Consider the following 23,594-nt stretch of genomic DNA (forward strand, 5'->3'; position numbering starts at 1 on the left):
GAGTATGTTTTATCTATGTCTATGGTTAGACTATGCCTGTACTTAGAAATTCTAAAATGTTTTATAATCAATGGCCAAGCAGAACCACTTTGGTTTTGAACTCTTGTCAAAAATGTCCATTCTCTTTGCATTCAATTGGTATTCTGCAAAGCAAAGCTAAGCAAATCAATTTTTGTTCTTCTTTCCGGATAAAGTAAGCCGAAGGTACGTTGTTCATTACCAATTTATTAAGTTTATTTATCTGTATCTATCGCATTAAAGAAATTTGTTTCCCACTTTGTTTTAACTTCATTTAAACGGTAAAAGCTTTACTTACAAATTTACCATAGATCACTTTCAATGTCTAAATATATTCAGAGTATCTTGGGCTCTAATTGCTGCTTAGGTTAGGATTCTTCAAGTACGGTAGCCTATTTACTTTGATCGGATGTTTAGGATAGTTTTAAATAATTATAGAATGTTTTCAACCACATTGATACAGATAATTCTGCGGGATTGAAGTTGTAGGCCTTAGGTTATGTCTATAAATTTCTCTAAACAAAGTCATCACTTAAGTTAGGCCTACTCTGTTTATGGGCCTTGGCCTATCCTAGTTAATCAATAGTAAATTAAGCTAACTAGAAGTAACTATAGGCCTACATTCCATTTGTCAATATAAATAATTAAAATATCAATAGCCTAGGTTTGCTGTTATTAGAAGTATGGCACACTTTTTGTCAGTGAGGCTTGAAGGGTCGGAACCGAAATTCCACTCATTTGCAATGGACTGAGCACTGCACAGTCTCTGTCTAGCATATGTGCTGATTGTGTTGGTATCGAATCAACCTGACCATAACCCACCTGCAAACTGCACCTCGATCACAATGGCAACAGAAACCAAATTCCTCGTTATCACCCTGGACAAAAACTTGTCCTGGCACCTACACATAGAAAACCTGGAAAAGAAATTGTCAACAACACACTTTGCAACAAGAAGGATTTGGTCAGTGACTGATAAGAGTACGTCCAAAATAGCATATTTTGCCCTAACTTATTCGAAAGTCACTTGAGGTATGGCATCATAGCCTGGGGCTCAGCAGCAGACTACCATCTACAAAAGCTACTAATACTTCAAAAAAGAGCTGTGAGATCAATTGAACAAACTGCAATATAGGGAACACTGCAAACCTTTCTTCACAACTAACCAAATCCTAACTTTATTCTCCTTGTACATCCTAGAAATTATGAAATTCCTAAAAAATTACCCCCCCCCCCCCCAAACCAGAAACAATTGCCATAACTACAACCTCAGAAATTTACAGACAAACTACAATCTACAACCACACAGACTCACTAAAACTAGCAGAAATCCAAAAATAATAGGAACTAAAATATTTAACACATCGCCAAACAACCTAAAATCAATAGATTCAAACACTCTTTTCATAAAAAAACTGAAACAATACTTAATCAACAAACCTTACTATAGTCTAAATGAATATTTCGAAGACCACACACCCTACAACAATACATAACAGTACACAAAGAAGAAAGAAAAAGAAAAAACAAGAATTTTGACGATTCCCTGGTCTCAACGACTATGGAGAAGTGGACCTAGGTAATAGGTAAGGCAGGGATGGAAGGAACAGAAATTCCACACACTTTTTCAATAACGTCTGTGTGCACTCAACAGTCTTTCTAGCATTTTTGCTGAAAACTACGTTGTGAATAGGTTAACCCTCCGAGTGTCCCTTGTTTTGGCCTTAATGTCTGCCTATTTTTTGCTCATTTGCAAGGTTTTATTAAAACGGATCTGAGAAGCTTGAAAACAATGTTAATTATACTGTTCTATATACCATTTTGTTTGGAAAATCATGGACTTCAATATTATACATAGAACATTTCAAAACAAATTTTTAGGAAAAAAAAAATATTTTGGAAAATTTTCAAAAAAAAAAAACAAGTTCGCGCTCAATGAAATTGTATAAATTATAGGCCTATAAATATTTGAAAATAGCCACTTTGTTCTAAATTTTATGAGGATTACAAATATATAATAATATAAGGAAGTAGATTTGCAAATAAATAAGTTATGGGCAAAAAACAGATTTCAGTACATAGCGTTTAGCTAAGAATGCATAGCCTAACCATAGCTAGGAATCTGGCTGATAATTTACATCAATATCACTACATACTTCTTCAGGATCATCACAACCAGCCCTTCAAAACCACTTAAATCTTCTTATAATGCACCAAGTACTTATATCACTACTTTTGATTTTTAAAACTAAAACAATGATAAACGTAATAAAACACATCAGTCATCGGTCCGAGGATAACCAAGCTGTTTACAAATACGCACGTCAGCTGTCTGCTACAATATTTTTGGAACTAAAATGAATAGCGCTTAGAGACAGACCTCCAGAGAAAGCTCTGAATCTGTAAAATAAAACGATACCTAACTCGATCCAGTTCAATCCGATTTTGTCAGTCATAGAGCCTTCGCCGTAAACAGTGTTTGTGAGTCGCTGCAGCGACAAATAACACTCGGAGGGTAATGAGTTTAAGTTATAGGTGACACGTCTGAATGTCTCTCTAAATTTTTTTCCAAACATTCTTTTGGACAGTGGAAGGTGTAACTTACATGGGCCTAGATGTTCTGTCCCGACTGTGACGGCTTAGAACGTGCACTCAAAATCAAATCAATGCTAAACATTTTTGAAAAATTCCATTCATCCATCCATTTGTGCCGCCTCAGTGCGCTCTTAGTTTAACTTATTCTACTTTACTTAGCCAAGGCCCACCATACTTATTTTTTAAATTTGTAAGTTTATTAAGTTAGCCTATAAAATGGGCTCCCAGAATAAGACTTAATTCTATTCTATTCTCTAATAAGACTATTATTCTTGTCGATAAAGTGCTCTTTAGCTATATTGTCCTTTGCGTTGATTGTTCAAAGAGATCTAGATTAATTAATTAATTCCCCGATATTAGGCTAGTTTAGTGATGTGCGATACGGGTCAATGTATCGATAGGCCTACTACGTATCAATACATATCGGAACGTGGTGTATTGATACGTGTATCGTATCCTCATGTATCGATTTTTACAAATATCGGATAAAATATCGTATCGTATTGTTTATTTACAATAAAAAAAAAATGTAAATATCTCAAATATACAAGCTGCATAGACAAATACTATGTTACTTACAGGCTTGTAAAGAGGGTTAGTGCTTGTAACCTTACCTCAGAAAAGCCGTTTCCTTCCTGTGTCTTTTTATTTGTATCAAACTCACATACATAACCTCTAAATTCCAGTAAACCCTCAAAATTGGAAAACATTTTGTTATTGTTTTCCTAGTTTTTACACGGGGATAATAAATTGAACTAAAAAGTACTTGATGGTGGGTATGCCACTTACACATTAAATAGGCTAGTATAGGCTAATATGGATGATGAGGGTCCCCGTCCATTAATGGTGGCCCTAGTTTTGAGGTTATTTGCAAAACATAGCTGAAAATACATTTGATCAGTGTTTTTGAAGATGGTAGGGTAAAATATCAAATTTCCACTACTACTTTTGAGGGGAGGAAGATGGGAAGACAAATTTCTTACCTTAAAAATAAGATTTAACTTCAATTAAAATAAACAATATGATATTTGATAGGTACGATATTGGCTATAGGTGTATCGATACACTCCCACGTATTGATACAAAATATTGATATTTTGCGGTCCTTGTATCGATACGCACATCACTAGGCTAGTTCGACCTGTGCCCAATTTAGTTAAGTCAGGTTAGGCTTGCATGCACATTGTGTAACTTTAAAGAGACTTAAATTTTAACCTAACAATATTTCCAGTTTAAAATGGCTCCCAAAAGGAATAATATGATTCCTAATGGCCATTTCCATAAGGATTGGCAAAGGTATGTCAAGACCTGGTTCAACCAGCCTGCCAGGAAATTCAGGAGGCGTCAGAACAGAATCAAGAAAGCTAAAGCTGTCGCTCCTCGCCCGGCCAGAGGACCTCTGAGGCCCATTGTGCGTTGTCCCACCATCCGTTACCACACCAAGGTCCGCGCTGGCCGCGGTTTTACTCTGGATGAACTGAAGGTAGAATAAAACAATTTCACCTAGACCTAGTTTAAAAGTAATAAGTTAACAGTCTTACAGTGTAAGACGCTAGGCTATGTTTGTCCTTAATGAGATATAAGTTGTACGGTATGATACGATTTTTTTTTAGCTCATATAAATTATCGTTTAGGGTTTAAAACCCTATTCACACGAGTTTACAAGCTACACACCAGTTTGTAAGAAACCGGTGAGTGTCCTTGTTAACACGATGCTTTTTCCACTCACTCAGTAGCTGATTTCCAGACCACTTGGAGTTTTTTAGAATTGTAAAATCAACAAAGAACAAAAATAATAGGTCAAGATAGACATGTACCTATGACTAACAAAAGAGTAAAACCCCTTTTAACCAGTTTTATTTTAGTTAATCAAGGTCTAACGTTTTACTATTAATAGAACTAGACATTACATCCCCATGTTATAAAAAAAATTATCGCTTTTAGCGAATTTCTTTCCCTCTGATAGGGAAGTAGCTATGACCGTAGGTGGCACAATCGGTTTTCAATTAAATCTATTTAAATAACATTAAGTTTAACGAGTACCTAGGTTTGCTGGTTACAAAGAAACTAAGTAAGTGTTTTTGTAAAATATTAATAGCTTAGTAAAATACCCCCGCCGCAGCAAACCTGCAGACTAAGCGAATTTCCATTAACCTGATTGGATTTATACTAAAATGCCTCCATAAAAATAGCACATTTATTTCCTATTTGAATAGAATTAGTTTAACGAGTACTTAGGTTTGCTGCAACAGGGAGGGTAAAAAAGATTTTTTTTATAAAATGATAATAGTTTAGTAAGAAATAAAAGTATTTTCCAAATCAATCAAAATATGTTCATAAACAAGCAAACTACAACAGTTGACTTATTCTCCATAAGAATAACATGGGAATTTTAAAATTACAATTTTTTGGAATTTTCTCCGTAACCATTAGGCGCATAACAACGCTTCAATATACTAAATTATGTGTTTTTTTAAGCTCTACAAAATGGTTTGGAAAGAAATTGTGAAATTTTGTGTTTTTAGGGTCAAAAATGGAAAAACCTATTTTTACACCATAAAACCCCCCATAAACCCCCGTTCCCATAGTCCGATCATGCTGGTTCGCGAACTCATTCAAGTTTATCCCGCCTTACACCTTCAAACCAAATTTTATCAAAATCGGACAAAAATTACTCAAGTTATCGTGCGGATGGACACATATATATATATATACTAGCTGTACCCGCAGGCTTCGCCCCGTTTAACTTCATAAGTATTCGCATGGCTCATTCACGTCCTGGTTGAAGTTCGTTCGCTACGCTCACTCACCTTTAGGTTGGAGCTCGTTCGCTTCGCTCACTTGCCTTCAGGTTAGCTCGTTCGCTACGCTAACTCGCCTCCAGGTTGAAGTTCGTTCGCTACGCTCACTCACCTTTTGGTTGGAAATTAGCTGTTGTCATAAATAAAAAAAATTAATAGTGCTGCACCCTGTTGGTAATCCTTGTAACTTTTATGCTATTGAACATCATAGAACAGAACCAACTTGTTTAATTGAAACAGCTGTTTAGATTCATTCATTCATTTTAAATATGAAAAATCATAAGATTAACATGGGGAACTACAGAGCCACTGGGGTGGAGCCCGAAAGGGGTTTTGAGATAAGAATATGCTTTAATGTTAATCGGGAATGTGAGCTATCATCATGCCAAATTTCAGCCCAATCCGTCCAGTAGTTTATGCGTGATTGAGCAACAAACACGCACACAAACATACACACAAACTTACAAACTTTCAGATTTATAATATTAGTAAGATATATATATATCTCTATATATAGATATATAAAAATTTGAACGAATGGTGTTTTTGGCCTCTGGGGACATCAAAATGAAAAAGCAAATCGGTCCCGGGCTTAGGTCTTACCATGAGACCTACGGTAATAGCTACTTCCCTATAGGGAAATTCGCTAAAATGAATAAATTTACCAAGTAGTGTGATCAAAATATTTCCATAAACAAGTAGGCCTAAACTGAAACAGTTTACAATATTCTCACCAATAACTGTACAAAAACACTTTGATATAGCCTACTAAACTATTTGTTTTCTAAGCGATTTAAAATGGTCTTTATAGAAATTGGGAAATTTTGTGTCTTGATGGTCAAAATGAGAAAAACCAATTTTTACCCCATAAAACCTCCTGTAAAACCCTGTTCCCATAACTTAGTCTGATTAAGCTCGTTCGCAAACTCATTCAAGTTTATCCTGCCTTAAATCTTCAAATTTCATCAAAATCGGACAAAAATTACTCAAGCTATGGCGTTTACGGACACATAGGCCTATAGGCTATATAATTTATATATAAATAAATCTAGCCTATATATAAATTTGAACGAATAGTTGGCTTCTGGAGACATCCAAAACGAAAAAGTACATTGGTCCCAGGCATAGGTTCTACCGTGCCACTTACAGTAATAAATACTTCCCTATATAGGGAAATTAGCTAAAAGCGATAATTTTTTATAACGTGGGAATGGAATAGTTCTATCAATAGTAAAACGGTAATAGTACCTTGATTAACCGAATATAAAACTGAACTGTTGAAATAAAACTGGTTAAAAGGGGTTTTAATCTTTGGTTAGTCATACATGTCTATAAAAAAACACTGAATAACAATAATTACGTGACACGGTCTCGGGTAGCAGTGTGTAGTCTGCACGCACATTATTGTCAAATCATGCACGTCCTCTGGACCTATATTTTTGTTCTTTGTTATTGTTTTGATTCCTAACAAAATACAACGTTTGTAAAATGCTCTTGAATTTTAATATTTTAATTAGTGATTTCACAATTAGGCCTATAAAGTTATACAATAATAAATGTATATTCATTGTAGCCTGTTACTAGTGCTTGATTTTTTTTAATAGGCTTACTGATTAATTATTTTTTGTAGGCCTTATTTCATTGTAGAAAAAAGATCAAATGTAATTTTTATTATCTTTGGCAAAATTCAAGAAATAGCGGGAAATGAGAAAATAGGGCGAAACGCACCTGATTGTGTCGTCTGTAGGCTATCTTACCGGGCGGCAAGAGGATGACTCCTAAGTGCGTCATCTGCAGTGAACATGTTAAATTGCTTCCTTCTCGATTTTTAAAATTATTTTGGCTTATCTAAACAGTATTTGGTCCCAATTGATTTAGGTTAGCCATACTCAAGTGTTCATGGTATTCAACCCAGGAAAAACTGGAATTTGCGTGTTAATATTAATGACTGCAAAGAATTCTTTAAACTGTACATGGATTTTTTATAGAATCAGGACATTTGGAGTAATTGCCAATAGCCTAGCTAAGCATCAATTTACTACCAATGTTTTTTTGTTTTCTTTTAACGTTTTCTGTAGTAATTTTAATCTTGGGAATTAACCATGGTGTCTTATGTGAACTGAACCTTTTTCAGCAAGCTGGTCTCAACAAGAGGTTTGCCAGGTCCATCGGCATCGCTGTAGACCCTCGCAGACGTAACAAGTCACATGAATCAGTACAACAGAATGCCCAGAGGCTAAAGGAGTACAAGGCTAAGCTCATCCTCTTCCCCATTCATGAGAAGAAGAAGTTGAAGAAGGGAGAGGCCACTGTAAGTACAAATTAAAGAACTGCCTTGTTGACAGGTCATTTACAGACCTGTGCCCAAATAACTGGTTGCTTTGAAATAACCTGATTGTATATTTGTGTGTTAACAAATGTCAGAGAATTATCTTTGCCTCATTACAAACTCACATAAGGTCTAAGGGTAAATTACTGCTACACACAAAGAGAAAGTTAGTTATCCCATTCTTATAGGGTATTGAGGTTCCCGTGAGTCAAAAAAAGGACTGCTACATTTTTCTTGAACAAATTTATGGAACGTTTTAACCACTAGTGATGTTTGCATGTTTTACTAATTTGTTGTTTTAGTTTTACATAATCAATTCGTGGTTACCAGTACATTACACAGTGTGATTGTATATTACAGGAGGAGGAGCGCAAGCTGGCTTCTCAGCTGAAGACAGTCGTGATGCCCATCAAGCAGACCCAGGTGCGACCCAAGGCTAGGGCTATCACAGAGGAGGAGAAGAAGTTCTCTGCCTTCACAGCACTCAGGAAGGTAAGTTGACGACCAGAAAGATATATTTAGTATGTAGGCCCTACTACTTACCTGTCGCCTTTCTTAATATATTAGCTCAACAGCCGTTGAATCATTTTAGTTTTAGCAGGTTTTATCACTCATTTTTAGGCGCCAGTCGCTGTTTTTAGACCTTTCCCCTATTGAATTTCCAGAATTTGTTCATTTATTAATCAGTTAAATACTACTACTGTTGTTTTTGTGGCTAAAATGTATTTTACTGATTATTAACGAGTTGATTTGGAAAATTAAAATTTTAGAAAACAATGTTTAAAAATCCATTGCAGTATTCTTGAAACGAAACATTTAAACAAATAATGGTTCTCTTTTAAAAAATCTCAAGAAGGCTTTGAGTTTGTTTTTTATTGAAAACACTAAACTAGATGTCAAGGTAATGAGAGGAAGTATGTGTCAGATTGCTGATACCGTTCATTTAGATTAATTTTCACTGACTACAATCATTACTTCTGTATTTTATATAAACTGAGTGCATGTGTGATGTTCACAGGCAAGGGCTGACCAGCGACTGGTTGGAATCAGAGCCAAGCGGGCCAAGGAAGCAGCCGAAAACCCTGAAGATCCTACCAAGGCTGGTAAAGAAGCTAAGGTCAAGAAAGCCAAGAAGTAAAGTGTAAAAATAAACTAATTTTGTTTTTATACCGTTTAGCTATCTATTGTTCTTAAAACCCTTCTACATCCTTCGTTTTTTTTTTCGTCAGTTTAGACAAACCAGGGTGTAAAGTTTGAAGTTGAGTAAAGGATGAGTGTTGAATGAAAAAGATTAACTTTGTTATTAGAAGGATATACATGTCCAATTTACTCCTAAAAGCTCAGGTAAAAATTTTGCTTAACGATTTACCGTTGAACATCTAAGACCAGTTTAACAATAAGTTGAGAGGAACACGTTTGATCTTTGTTATAAAAAAAGGAGGGGGTTGTAACCCAACTAGCTCAGGTTTATTGTAATTTCCAATGCTCCAGGTAGAGTACCGTAGGGGTGGTTCATACTCATAAGAAATCATACCATATCATAATATCCAGGGGTACCTAGTCTTGTTTGAAAGGGCGCCACCTTGTTATACCTTCTGGTTGCTAGTTGTTAAACAAGGAAACGGTGTCAAGCTAGTGTGATGGAATTATTAATTACACTAAGTGCCAGGATTTAAAAAAATAACAAGTATCCTCCAAACATACAGTATGTATTAGTCTTGAAACAAATCTGTATTTTTAAAACCGAAATAGATAGAAATATTCTGTTTGTAGCATTGATTCTTAACAGAGAATCAATGAGGTTGAGATAAAGACCTCCTTAGTTTGGGCCAATAAAATTATTCTTTTACTAATGGCCTTTAAAATGAGGTGTTACTTGATGGGGCTTTGCATTTAAAATTCTTTAGCTGTCCCCAATATAAGCCAATTTGTGCCACTTTAATGTTATACTAGCTGTAACCCGCGGGCTTTGCCCCGTTTAACTTCTTAATTTTCAAGATGATCTCGTTCGCATGGCTCAATCACGTCCTGGTTGAAGTTCGTTCGCTACGCTCACTCACCTTTAGGTTGGAGCTCGTTAGCTACGCTCACTCACCTTTAGGTTGGAGCTCGTTCGCTGCGCTCACTTGCCTTCGGGTTAGCTCGTTCGCTACGTTCACTTGCCTTCAGGTTAGCTCGTTCGCTACGCTCACTCGCCTCCAGGTTAAAGTTCGTTCACTACGCTCACTCACCTTTTGGTTGCAAATTTGCTGTTGTCATAAATGTAAAATAAATAATAGTGCTGCACCCTGTTGGTAATCCTTGTAACTTTAATGCTATTGAACATCATAGAGCAGAACCAACTTGTTTAATTGAAACAGCTGTTAAGATTCATTAATTCCATTTCTCATAAGGTTAACATGAGAAACTCCAGAGCCACTGGGGCGGAGCCGATTGGCCGGATCACAAAATTGATGGTGTATAAACCTATTCCATGAAATTCTACACGTATGTACCAAGTTTCGTGGCAATCGGTTCAGCGGTGTCTGAGTTTATCACTGCCAAACAAATATATCTAATATATAAAATTCTCGTGTCACAGTGTTTGTCTGCAAACTCTTCCGGAACGACTTCACCGATCGTAATGAAATTTGTTGTGTAAATTCTGTAGGTATGCGAATCGGACGTAAACTATTTCCCGTTTCAAAATTCTTAAAAGGGCTCCGCCCCAGTGGCTCTGGAGTTTCCCATGTTAACCTTATGAGAAATGGAATTAATGAATCTTAACAGCTGTTTCAATTAAACAAGTTGGTTCTGTTCTATGATGTTCAATAGCATTAAAGTTACAAGGATTACCAACAGGGTGCAGCACTATTATTTCTTTTACATTTATGACAACAGCTAAATTGCAACCAAAAGGTGAGTGAGCGTAGCGAACGAACTTCAACCTGGAGGCGAGTTAGCGTAGCGAACGAGCTCCAACCCAAAGGTGAGTGAGCGTAGCGAACGAACTTCAACCAGGACGTGATTGAGCGATGCGAACGAGATCATCTTGAAAATTAAACGTAACGGTACTTTCTTTCCATCGGTCTGTCTTAGGGGAAACCTATAACTTAGGCGATACGAAGTTCGCCGGGTCAGCTAGTATATATATACAAACATCCTCTTTTATACTTATAGATTCAGGGTTTGGTTTTCCTGGTTTAACCAATTAAAAAGTTAATAGGACTTCAGACTTTTTATTAACCCCTTGAGGAGTATGGTTTATCCGTGGTTCTACCCACAACAGGAATGCATACATTGACAAGAACGGGTTTAGTGGTTTGGCTAGAGTGTGGGAATGGAGCTTGAAGGTACTATAGGGCAGGGCACACAGCACTGCTGCAATCCACTTCAGCTACCATCAATGTACCACCATGGGGGTTATAAAACAAACCTGTTCCAATGGTGGTTACGGGTTAAGACCTTTTTATTGATGTACTACAAAACCTATGTTGCTATTTGAGTTTATCCACTTGTAAATTCTTATTTTCAAAAAAATCCTGTATGTTTAAAGCATCGATCTCTATTACTACAACTAGTCAACTTTGGCGTGGTGGTACATTTAAGGGTATTTTTGGAAAGGGCTTTTAATTGATCTGGAATAAAAATTGTCTTCCTAACATTAGTGGAGGGGTTACACATCACTTGACCTACCTTAACATTTGAAAATTTTCCTAAAATGACCTTATTGATGCGTTTGGGATATTTACAAATAAATCCCCCAATTTCCACGTGGTGAAAATATATAGGGGGTATTTTTAGCTATACATTGTGTACGGGTGGTCTGCCTTACTCTGTACAAACATTTAAATAAATACAAATAGATCAAACACCCTCGTAAACAAAAAATATTCACCAGTTCTTCAATAGTTTATTTTTAAATTTATGTTCGACATTGATCAGAGTATCCTCCCGATCATAAACCAAGAAGTCCAAACTACCCTTAGCCGTCGAACATCCCAAACTACAATTAACACATCCGTAGTCCAAATGAAATGTTTGGAGAAATACCTCCCGCAACGTGTCCGTTGTCGCAGTGACCGCAAGAAGAAGATGCCACTCGAGCTGGCAAAATGCATCTGGGTAACACAAACATCTTATACCTATTCAAGAACTACAGGGTTCAACAACAAAGGTATCCGGGCACAGGTTTTATATGCATACACTGTGAAATAATACTCCAACCACAGTAGTGTAAGGCTCCACTATAACAGGATGACAAATGTTAAACAGTGCACTTCTAAATATATTGCAGAGCAGGCAGCCATGGCCCGAGTGGACAGCTATCCACCGTGCCTGTTAGTTATTACCACCTGAGGCATTTTTTCTTAATAAAGTACAAACTAATATTAGTAAATCAGCTGATCCGCCCAATACAAATCTAATGGCAATTACAAGTTACCAGTTGTAACTTCTTTTTCACTGGCCACTAAGCTAAAAATGCAAATGGAGGTACTGGATCACTTACACCACACCATATAGAAAAGAAAATTGAGAATTGACTTTTAAAATGGAAAGATGCTAATTTCTGTTATCTTTGGCATTTGCAGCACAAAGCACTTAAATTAAAGAGCAGCACTGTTCTTACCCAGACAAATTTCAGTCATGAGCAACTATATTATATGTTGTTTTAAGTAAGGCTACATCTTTTAATAGGATACACAAATTCATTACGGAAAATTCTGATCCGGGTAATCTTTCTGAAGGCAACTTTAAGACTAAAATTGCAGTATTCGTGGAAGTGCTTTTTGTGATAAAAATATTGTTTTTTGTGTTTATTTTTAAAAGTGTATTCTTCAAGCAGCATTGTGACCCTCAAAATATGCTACATAGGCCTATTGGTTTGATATGATATAATGTTTTGTTAAATGTGTTTTAAAAATCTTTAAAAAATAACTACCCTATAACACACTTGAACTGAACACTTATTAATTTACTGAATATATACACATACAGCTAGAAAATGGCTGGACTGCTTTCCTTCTAAGGCTTTATTATTACTGTATTTAATTTTCGACGTCTAGTCAATATATAACACGATGAATTTGATTCATATGTTATTTTGTGGGGCATTGAGCCGCACAGGTTCACTAGTAATAGGTAATGGAGACGCTGGCCGTCATTATGTAAGGCACATAAGTTTAGTACATTCACGGCCCCTCGACTAGGGGATTGTGAAATTGATTACAATCTATGAGCCGATGAGCTGGTTGATTCTTCTAGTAGTAGTAGGTTAGGTAATAGCTCAGTGGTTAGGTACCAACTACAGTACCAACATAACAGATTGTAAAATTTGTCAATTTTTTTTGCAAAGTTGTGCCAGTGCTGCTGTATTTCTAGTTTAGTTGGCTTTATCACAGAAAACAAGAATTTATGTATGTATAATTCACAACCCCCTAGATCAATGTACTAAATACTGTTTTAATGAAATGGCGACCATACAAAGTAGGTATTTTAAGCCAAGTATGAATGGAGATAAGTAAGTACAACGTGCTTTATATCCTGGTACAAAACTAATAATGGTAATAAACGCCTCGAAATTCTCCCATTTAGTGCTACCTCTTGCTTTATAAAAAACAGTATTAAAGTCTAGCTCAATGTTGGTGGTATAGACCAAGGCCCCACTTCCCACTTGACATTCAAGCCGTGATTTGTTTAAATGCATAGTATCTCTATTGTCAATAAAGACGGGTTTTCCTAGATGCCGAGAGCGGAAAAGCGATTAAAACAGTGACATTAAAATTACCTAAGACTGGAGTCCGCTCTCCACGCTCCGCTTCCGCGCCTAGGAAAAGGAAAACCCAGCTTATAAATTCTATAGTCAATGATATGTTTAAAATCAGTTCAATCCAAACCAGAGTTGCTTCTCAATCTGTTTCAATCTCGCTGGCTGCTCTGAAAAAAATATAACCTGAAAGAAAACCGTCTGCCGTCTGGTCTGGTGAGGTGTTTGATTTTATTAGGCCTAGTAAGTATACTATTGTCACTTTGTACTTGTACTGTAAACACAAAGTCTTAGGAATTAGGACACTTTAGGAGGATAGGCGTACCTAGTTAGTCTGGTTTAGTTTCTTCGAAAGACGTACAATCTTACGCTCAAACGGTTGTAATTATTGTGAATCTAGTTGAGGTATGTACAAGAGATTTTTATTCATTTGCTCATTTTTATTCACAAAGGGCACAGTTGTTTTGTTGTTAAAAATAGTTTCTCTCTCAGTTGGGTGGTTTTAGGAGTAGGCCTACAACACAAAAGGGTAATTATATCGACCTCCGGACCTCACGCGAAATTAAAATTTTTTTTTTCAAAATGGTCGAAATTTCACGTTGATTTCAAAAATGATTGTCGTTTTTTGCGGAAACGTCCCGTTTTCCCAGAAAATGGGAAAAACGGGAAAAACTCTTTTTTGCTCAAAACCCATGTTGTGGGTACTCAAATTGTGCGGAATTTCCTCCTGAACAAGAATACGAATTACGATCGGACCACTATTAAGTAAAATATCACCAGAAAAGTGGGCCATATTTAAATAACAAAGGTTAGGTCAGGTTACTTTAGGTTAGGTTAGGTTACTTTAGGTTAGGTTAGTTTAGGTTAGGTTAGTTTAGGTTAGGTTAGGTTAAGTTAGGTTAGGTTAGGTTAGGTTCGGTTGGGATAGTTTACATAGTTACAATACTCATGTTATTGATAAACTATTCTAACCTAACCTAACCTTTTAGGTTAGGTTAGGTTAGGTTACTTTAGGTTAGGTTAGGTTAGGTTAGTTTAGGTTAGGTTAAGTTTGGTTAGGTTAGGTTAGGTTAAGTTAGGTTAGGTTAAGTTAGGTTAGGTTCGGTTGGGTTAGTTTACATAGTTACAATACTCATGTTATTGATAAACTATTCTAACCTAACCTAACCTAAAGTAACCTAACCTAACCTAACCTTAAGTAACCTAGCCGAAGTTGTTAGGTTAGGTAGGTTAGGTTAGTTTACATAGTTACAATACTCATGTTATTGATAAACTGACCTAACCTAAAGTAACTTAACCTAACCTAAAGTAACCTAACCTAACCTAAAGTAACCTAACCTAAGTTGTTAGGTTAGGTTAGGTTAAGTTTGGTTAGATTAGGTTAAGTTAGGTTAGGTTTGGTTGGGTTAGTTTACATATTTACAATACTCATGTTATTGATAATTTAACCTAACCTAACCTTACCTAACCTAACTTAACCTAACCTAACTTAACCTAACCTAACCTAACCAAACTTAACCTAAACTAACCTAACCTAACCTAACCTAACCTAAACTAAACTAACCTAACCTAACCTAAAGTAACCTAACCTAACCTAAAGTAACCTGACCTAACCTTTGTTATTTAAATATGGCCCACTTTTCTGGTGATATTTTACTTAATAGTGGTCCGATCGTAATAAAAATTACATATTCTTGTTCAGGAGGAAACTTCGCACAATTTGAGTACCCACAACATGGGTTTTGAGCAAAAAAGATTTTTTCCCGTTTTTCCCATTTTCCGGGAAAACGGGACGTTTCCGCAAAAAACGACAATCATTTTTGAAATCAGCGTGAAATTTCGACCATTTTGAAAAAAAAAATTTTTAATTTCGCGTGAGGTCCGGAGGTCGATATAATTACCCACAAAAGCATTAATGTGATTTCCACTAAACTTGTGTACACAGCTTAAATAATTAGGCCTACCTAGGCTAATTAAGTTATGCATATATTTACCCAGATTGGTCCTGTAGCTGTGTTCTAGAATATTTTTGTGAAAATCAAAACATGTAGGTAGCCTAAATGAACATTTTTTATTCTGCAGGTTTGCTGCGGTGGGGGTTCTATAAAGAATTGCTACCTACCAATAGGCTAATTAGAACTTTCTGACCCTTAGAATCGGACAATCTTAACACGTTCGCTGCTGACCGCTATATGCCGGGACGGCGCCAGGAGCTGAACCAATGCTCCCCAATGCGTAACATTGCCGCCGATACACTGAATTACAGTAAAAACAACAGCAGTTATACTGGATGGCAATGTTCTGCAATAAAACTGGCTTTGGACATAGTACTAAGCGATTCTGATGGATAGCAGCATTACTCAGGTTGCAGTCGGTAAAGTAGTGTGTCGCTATCTAGCAGGAAAGAGGTGGGGTAAAGCCCTGTTCTAAACGACCCTGGTAGTGATTTTGGGAAACTATATTTTTTATTGTCAGTAAAGTACGTCCCCACGAGCTGCAAAGAAATACAGGACGCTCGTGACGAGCTGGCTGATCCATGGAAACCTGAAACAACAATGAACGGTGACGTTCCTAGCTCCTGGCGCCGTGGCTTAGCTGACGTTCCTGAACGTCTGTAGCAGCGAACGTGTTCAAGAATATTCATAGCACCAATTTAAAATATTCAAATGCAATTCTCAAAGGTCTATTATACTATATGCTATATAATAAAACGCTCTATGTATTATCTAAATGAATTGAGGCAAAGTATTGCACCCCTTAAACCGAGACCTTCACTAACTTAACTTTTCTATGAAACAAATATCAATTTTTTTAGCAAATTCCCCTGTAGAAAATAAGCTATTACCCTAGGAATCATGGAAAGACCTAGACACTGCACCACTTCAATGTGTGTCAGCACAAAAATTGAGTATAAATTGTCAAATTTTGATGACATTTGGTACTTGTGTTTATTCTTATTCGAACAAGTTCACCGCGAACCAGCATGATCAGACTATGAGAATGGGGTTAAAATTGGTTTCTCTAATTTTTACTTCAAAATACAAAATTTTTAATTAGCCTAAGCTTAGGCCTTCACTTTTAGTAAGCTTATATTGAGCCTTGTTGTAAATCTAACAGTTACAGAAACTCATAAAAAAACTAAGTTATAAATTTAAAATTCCCATGTTACTCTTGTGCAGAATATGTACATGTAGTTTATTGTTTTTCTAAATATCTACCTATCTGATCAAATTTGGTAAATTTATTTCACACAAATCTATTAATGACAAAAATAACATTTTTAGACCTTCCTTGTAGCACCAATTCTAAGTAAGTTACTCACTAAAACTAATTTATTTAAGTAAATAGTCTATTATCATTTTTAAAGAAATATTTCAGGGCAAATCGAATCAGGAATAGGCCTACATATAGAAATTTGTTAAGCCTAGCTAACCTGATTGTTCCAGGTTCAGCTGTCAACAAGATGACTCTCAAATTTTGTGCCAATCTATCATTCATGTACCACGAGTCCGCTTCTCTTCTAGAACGTTACCATCTAGCAAAGCAGAGTGGCTTTCGAGCAGTGGAGTGCGCTTTCCCATACTCATTTCCAGTGGAAGAAGTCAAGCGAGCAAAAGAAAGTGCACAAGTGGAACAGGTTCTTCTAAATGTCAATCCTGGAGATTTGGAGAAGGGAGAACTTGGTTTTGCAGCTCTTCCTGGTCAACAAGACAGGTTCAGAAGCAGTCTTGACCAAGCAATCTTGTACAGCAAAGCCTTGGATTGCAAACTTATTCACATCATGGCAGGCAAAGTGACTAGTCCGTCCGAGGAAAACATCAGAGTATACGAGGAAAATCTGATCTACGCATCCTCATTACTGAAGGAAAACAATATAGTCGGTGTGATAGAACCAATCAACAGCATTTCAATACCAGGTTACTACCTGAATAGTTATCGAAAGGCACTTCAAATCGTGAAAAACATTAACAGTCCAAATATCAAACTCCTTGCTGACCTTTTTCATTGGCAGATGATGAAAGTAAACTTGGTAGATAGCTTTAGAGAATCGGTTGATTACATAGGACATGTTCAAATAGCCCAAGCTCCTCATCGAAACGAGCCAGACACTGAAGGGGAAATTGACTTCAAAGCGATCTTTTCGTTCTTGGAATCCCAGAAGTACAACGGCTGGATTGGGTTGGAATACAAACCCCTCACAAATACACAGTTTGGCCTCAAGTGGATTGTGGGGATGGGATACAGTTTATAAAACTGTTGTTAAATGTGGGTAACAGGGTATGTTTTTGAGCGTGAAGCTCTCTGAATCGGATTAGTACAAACAACAGCTTTCTATTTAGATTCTTCTCTTTTAAGGATCAGACTATGGATTATTTTGGTCTTCAACTGTAAAATACCCTTAAAGGTAACTAACAGTAAAGTGACTGTGAACTTAACTGGAGCAAAGTAAACTTGGCCGTCTGCATCAAACGGAACAAAATAAGAGTGAGTGTACTGTAATAAAATAATCTACATTACATATTTAAGCTCACTATTAGCTATTCTGTAGTATCATGATCTTACACTAGAACTCAAATTATCCCAATCAATTGGGATTATACCAAATTCGGATAGTTTCACAAAGTTCAGTTAGTTGGATTTTTAACAAAAATTTGGGGAATTTTACAAAAAAAGAGGTAACAGTAGACCTCCAATCATCTGAATCATTTGGGATTGGGACTGTACCACATTCGGATATGAAATAATTCTGATAATTGGGTTTTCCCGGAAATTTTCTTACTGTACTAGTACTAGTACATCAATTCTGTTCCAAGTCTGCAAGGATTTGATACAAATGAGCTATCTAAATAGGTGATAAGAGAACCAGTCTTCCATTAGTTCTTATATAATCTGTAAATATGTGTATTCCGCAGTACTGTTAAGTGAAAGGTATTTAATGTTAATGTTGTTACTATTACTATCAATATTTATACAAATGTTATCACTGTAATATACAAATATATATTTTTACAAAAATTATATTATTTCAACACCATATAGCCCATGTTACAAGTATGAATGGTTTTGTCAAACAGTCAGAAAATATTCTATCTCTTTAGCCAGGAATTTAATTGCAAATTCAATTTATTTCTTTTAATTAACTTCTTTTGGCTACAAATAGCAAAAGTATACATTGTAAAAACTCAAGCCATTGTTGATAGCAGGCCTATCTCAAGGCCAAATAAAAAAAAAACTTTTTAGTGTGGCCTTGCCTATCTTCAATAGGCCTAACATTTTAACTAACACTTAAGAAACTGCTTTCAGAATAATATTGTCATCATGGGAACAATTTTTTTAAATGGAGGTTATTTAATTGAGATATTTTAATTAGTTAGGGCCAGGGTAAAATAGTATGTGAAATTGGTTCACAGTAGATTATTAGACTTCTCAACTAAATGTATGACTGGGAAAATGGTCAGTTAAAAATTAGTATGGATAGGTACTTACTAATTTTAAACTGACTATTAAAATACTAGTGAACTATATTTCATCACTAGCTCATAAAGTGACTCTTTTCAACCCGAGTTCGAGTTTCAAGGCCGAGATATGAAAATACACTGTTTGCCTGTGTGATGAATGATATTTTTCCTCATGTTGAATCATAATAGAGCAAACTAACTAAGCTAGAAAACGAAAAAACTTTTCATGTAATTATAACCCCTCAAAACGACTTGTTTTCAATTTTGCTAAAGCAAACAAACAGCTGTTTAAGTAAGTGATTAAATCATTCCTCTAATATGATTGTGTTAGTGTCCCATGGATATGATGAAATATTGACAAGAATGCAACAAAAGCCAAGACCGATTAAATCAATTGATACATAATTCAATACATGCAATTAATTGCTTCCAATTGAAGTTTACAACAGCTGATTTTTACTACCTAGGGACTAAATAGTATATTTCGTACCTAAGGCCGAAAATGAGGTTTGGCCGACTCGAGATCGAGAGCTGCAAAACCATTTCGGTCCGTGGTACAAACGCTATTTTTCACCACACTATACCCTATTACCACTATTCACCACAATAACAATGCACATTGATAGTCAACACAACTACATCTTTAAGGTTATGTGAAGAAATAATTTGAGGAATCAGCAAAAATAATAATAAAGTACCTGGGGACCGAGCTTTGCTCGGGGAAAATCATTAGTTCACTCTGAAAGCAGTCTTAGTATTGGAGAGACATAAATCCATTCCCAAGCTCCACACGGCTCGCCTTTTACTACGTCCTACACCATTTCCTACGTCATGGACCTATTTCCCTGCATTCCCATTGCACTTTAGGATTGTAGATACCTTAATCTAATCGTTATTAACAGATCCCACACTCCGGACAGCTCGCCTTGACTACTTCCTTCACCACTTCCAACGTAGCAGACCTGTTTTCCTCCCTTCCCTTAGCATTTCAGAATTGCAGACACCTTAATCTAATCGTCATAAACAGTTCCCACGCTCCATACTACTTGCCTTTACTACTTCCTTTACCACTTCCAACGTAGCAGACCTGTTTTCCTCCCTTCCCTTAGCATTTCAGAATTGCAGACACCTTAATCTAATCGTCATAAACAGTTCCCACGCTCCATACTACTTGCCTTTACTACTTCCTTCACCACTTCCTACGTCGCAAACCTGTTTCCCTCCCTTCCCATTGCATTTAAATATTGCAGATACCTTAATCTAATCGTCATAAACAGTTCCCACACTCCGGACTACTCGCCTTGACTACTTCCTTAACCACTTCCTACTTCGCGGACCTGTTTCCCTCCCTTCCCATAGCATTTTAGGATTGCAAATACCTTAATCTAATCGTCATAAACAGTTCCCACACTCCGGACTGGTCGCCTTGACTACTTCCTTCACCACTTCCTACGTCGCGGACCTGTTTCCCTCCCTTTCATAGCATTTTAGGTTTGCAGATACCTTAATCTAATCGTCATAAACAGTTCCCACACTCCGGACTACTCGCCTTGACTACTTCCTTCACCACTTCCTACGTCGTGGACCTGTTTCCCTCCCTTCCCATAGCATTTTAGGATTGTAGATAACTTAATGTAATAATCGTTGATAGTTCCCACACTCCAGACAGCACGCCTTGACTACTTCTCTCATCACTTCCTACGTCACCGACCTGTTTCCCTCCCTTCCCACGGCATTTTAGGTTTGCAGATACCTTAATCTGATCGTCATAAACAGTTCCCACACTCCGGACTGCTTGCCTTTACTACTTCCTTCAACACTTCCTACGTCGCGGACCTGTTTCCCTCCCTTCCCATAGCATTTTAGGATTGTAGATACCTTAATGTAATCTTCATTAATAGATCCCACACTCCGGCCATCTTGCCTCGACCACTTCCTACGTCGTGGAACTGTTTTCCCCCCTTCCCATAGCATTTTAGGATTGCAGATACATTAATCTAATCGTCATAAACAGTTCCCACACTCCGGACAGCACGCCTTGACTACTTCCCTCACTACTTCTGCTTGCCTTGACTACTTCCTTCACCACTTCCTACGTCGCGGACCTGTTTCCCTCCCTTTCATAGCATTTTAGGTTTGCAGATACCTTAATCTAATCGTCATAAACAGTTCCCACACTCCGGACTACTCGCCTTGACTACTTCCTTCACCACTTCCTAGGTCGTGGACCTGTTTCCCTCCCTTCCCATAGCATTTTAGGATTGTAGATAACTTAATGTAATAATCGTTGATAGTTCCCACACTCCAGACAGCACGCCTTGACTACTTCTCTCATCACTTCCTACGTCACCGACCTGTTTCCCTCCCTTCCCACGGCATTTTAGGTTTGCAGATACCTTAATCTGATCGTCATAAACAGTTCCCACACTCCGGACTGCTTGCCTTTACTACTTCCTTCAACACTTCCTACGTCGCGGACCTGTTTCCCTCCCTTCCCATAGCATTTTAGGATTGTAGATACCTTAATGTAATCTTCATTAATAGATCCCACACTCCGGCCATCTTGCCTCGACCACTTCCTACGTCGTGGAACTGTTTTCCCCCCTTCCCATAGCATTTTAGGATTGCAGATACATTAATCTAATCGTCATAAACAGTTCCCACACTCCGGACAGCACGCCTTGACTACTTCCCTCACTACTTCTGCTTGCCTTTACTACTTCCTTCACCACTTCCTATGTCGTGGACCAGTTTCCCTCCCTTCCCATTGCATTTTAAGATTGCAGATACCTTAATCTAATCGTCATATACAGTTCCCACACTCCGGACTGTTTGCTTTTACTACTTCCTTCACCAATTTCCCACACTCCACACTGCTAGCCTTTACTACAATCATAGATAAAAAAGTCCTGCTACAATGTATCGAGTAATCTTCAGTATAATCTTTGCTCAATAGTAACAACTGATGTTTTTTTTCCTTTTGTACTGTATTTTGTTTTGCTAGTATACTGTGGATAGACAACTTACAAGCCTTTTGTTTACTTTTTCCTTGTTATTTAATTCAGCCAACATGGTTACCTAGCAACCCATAAGACTAATGTTAGAAAAATGTGATTTTCAGTTTCATTTTTCTACGTAATTAGATTTTTGTTGGCAGTTCTAAATGCAGTAAACTCGTTTTTAGGCCAGAAATAAACTATTTACAACATTTGAAGAAAATCGTCGGAGCCGTTTTCGATATCTTTTTTGCAAGCAAGCAAGCAAGCATACATACATACAAGCAAACATTGCTCGTATTAGAGTATAGGATAGTTGCTAGGCAGCGGGGACAATAAAACAATTCCACTTCAATGCTATGGGTACTGATTGTGTATTTAACCTTCCGTCGGGCGCATTGATTTTCAAACACCAAAGGGCGCTCACGGAAGTTACCTCCGGGAGTACAAAAACTATACAATGATGAGTAAAAAACATTTTAATAGCAATAAAACTGTAAGAACACATTTTTTATGAGTTATTACACTATCACTTAAGCTGTATATCAAATAGAAAATGTTTTAAATAGAAAAAAGATTTACTTTTTGTACTTATACAGTACTATTGTATATTAGAAAACAAATTTTAATATTGTATGACATAAAAAATAATAATTTTGTAACTTACAAGGACAACTTATTCAATCAAAGGTCTTAGACAAAAACTGCATCAGTGTATGACATAAAAACACCTATGGTAGCCTATTATCAAAAAAGAAGGACTTAACTTTCTTTGTCAAAGCTCTTTAAAAAAAGTTCCAATGGTGTTTGAAATAAAACACCTATTGTTTAATGCAAAAAATCATTTTTTAGAAGGACTACACATTTTGTCAAAGTTCTTTTTCTTAAAAAAAAGTTTCTAAACTCACGCACCATTAGTTCTTGCTACTAAGTTAAATGTTGTTCCTTGTCTTCCCTTTCAACACTAGCCTACAATCTCGCAATTAGTTCTTCTTCATCCATTTTATAATATCGCTAAATAAGGTCAAACACGAGGGTGCACACGGAACTAGGCTCCGGGAAACCCGTTGCATCACAGGGGGACTGGAAGCTACTTCCAGTAGTTACGCGAACCACTCCCCAAGGTCGACTGACAACTGGGAAAGGGGTAAGAGTATACAAAACTGATTCCGCAAAAGAGGTTCATGAGGAAAATCAGGCCACAGCCCTGCCGAACACATACTATGGTTTTTATAACAAAAAAAGTAGTGACCCGGAGGTAACTTCAGTGATGCGCCCGATGAAAGGTTAATATGCATTCATGTTTTAAGGAAGTAAGCGGGCAGCTGATTTTGCGGCCCTAGGGATGTAAAAACCTGCTCGGTCCAATAATGACGATGACAGAAAGCGTAACTTTCAGCCACCAATTAACGTATGTTAAACAGCTAAAAACGTCATAGTGTGGTGAAAAAGGCACATGTATTACAGCGGCTGTTTTTGCTGCAGTATGAAAAAAAGAATTATTGTATTTTATACCCTACCCGTATCTACTTAGTTCATAGAGGGATTCAATTCTTGAAATTCAGTTTAAAAACTAACAAAAAAATGTTACAGCAATAGTGCGAAGTTGCACTTACCTACACATGAGAAAAATGTTTAGGCACAAGCCGC

General features: G+C 36.8%; 2 protein-coding genes across 3 annotated transcripts; both read left to right on the top strand.

The window, feature by feature from the left end:
• Positions 1 to 129: 129 nt before the first annotated feature.
• Positions 130 to 8,919, top strand: LOC129005713 (60S ribosomal protein L13-like). Its single transcript, XM_054434684.1, has 5 exons — positions 130 to 204; positions 3,845 to 4,096; positions 7,549 to 7,725; positions 8,104 to 8,235; positions 8,762 to 8,919. Exons 2-5 carry the CDS (start codon positions 3,851 to 3,853, stop codon positions 8,879 to 8,881), a joined length of 675 nt encoding a protein of 224 aa, XP_054290659.1. The 5' UTR covers positions 130 to 204; positions 3,845 to 3,850; the 3' UTR covers positions 8,882 to 8,919.
• A 4,744-nt stretch (positions 8,920 to 13,663) lies between these two features.
• On the top strand, positions 13,664 to 18,508 carry LOC129005711 (putative hydroxypyruvate isomerase). 2 transcript variants are annotated; one of them, XM_054434681.1, is made up of 2 exons: positions 13,664 to 13,732; positions 16,936 to 18,508. In XM_054434681.1, exon 2 carries the CDS (start codon positions 16,953 to 16,955, stop codon positions 17,739 to 17,741), a length of 789 nt encoding a protein of 262 aa, XP_054290656.1. In that variant the 5' UTR covers positions 13,664 to 13,732; positions 16,936 to 16,952; the 3' UTR covers positions 17,742 to 18,508. The 2 variants fall into 2 exon arrangements, with proteins under 2 accessions (XP_054290656.1, XP_054290655.1); XM_054434680.1 differs by lacking the exon at positions 13,664 to 13,732 and adding an exon at positions 13,745 to 13,894.
• The last annotated feature ends 5,086 nt before the right edge of the window (positions 18,509 to 23,594 follow it).

Source organism: Macrosteles quadrilineatus, unplaced genomic scaffold, assembly GCF_028750875.1.
Source record: "Macrosteles quadrilineatus isolate MER2022 unplaced genomic scaffold, UCM_ALF_1.0 Scaffold_31__1_contigs__length_1484076, whole genome shotgun sequence".
NCBI classification, from domain to species: domain Eukaryota; kingdom Metazoa; phylum Arthropoda; class Insecta; order Hemiptera; family Cicadellidae; genus Macrosteles; species Macrosteles quadrilineatus.

Bases quoted from the DNA above. Each gene is read 5' to 3' on its own strand.
- LOC129005713 (XM_054434684.1), top strand. From the start codon at position 3,851: ATGGCTCCCAAAAGGAATAATATGATTCCTAATGGCCATTTCCATAAG. The intron at 4,097-7,548 runs GTAGAATAAAAC...AACCTTTTTCAG, and splicing joins TTACTCTGGATGAACTGAAG to CAAGCTGGTCTCAACAAGAG. The intron at 8,236-8,761 runs GTAAGTTGACGA...TGATGTTCACAG, and splicing joins CCTTCACAGCACTCAGGAAG to GCAAGGGCTGACCAGCGACT.
- LOC129005711 (XM_054434681.1), top strand. From the start codon at position 16,953: ATGACTCTCAAATTTTGTGCCAATCTATCATTCATGTACCACGAGTCC.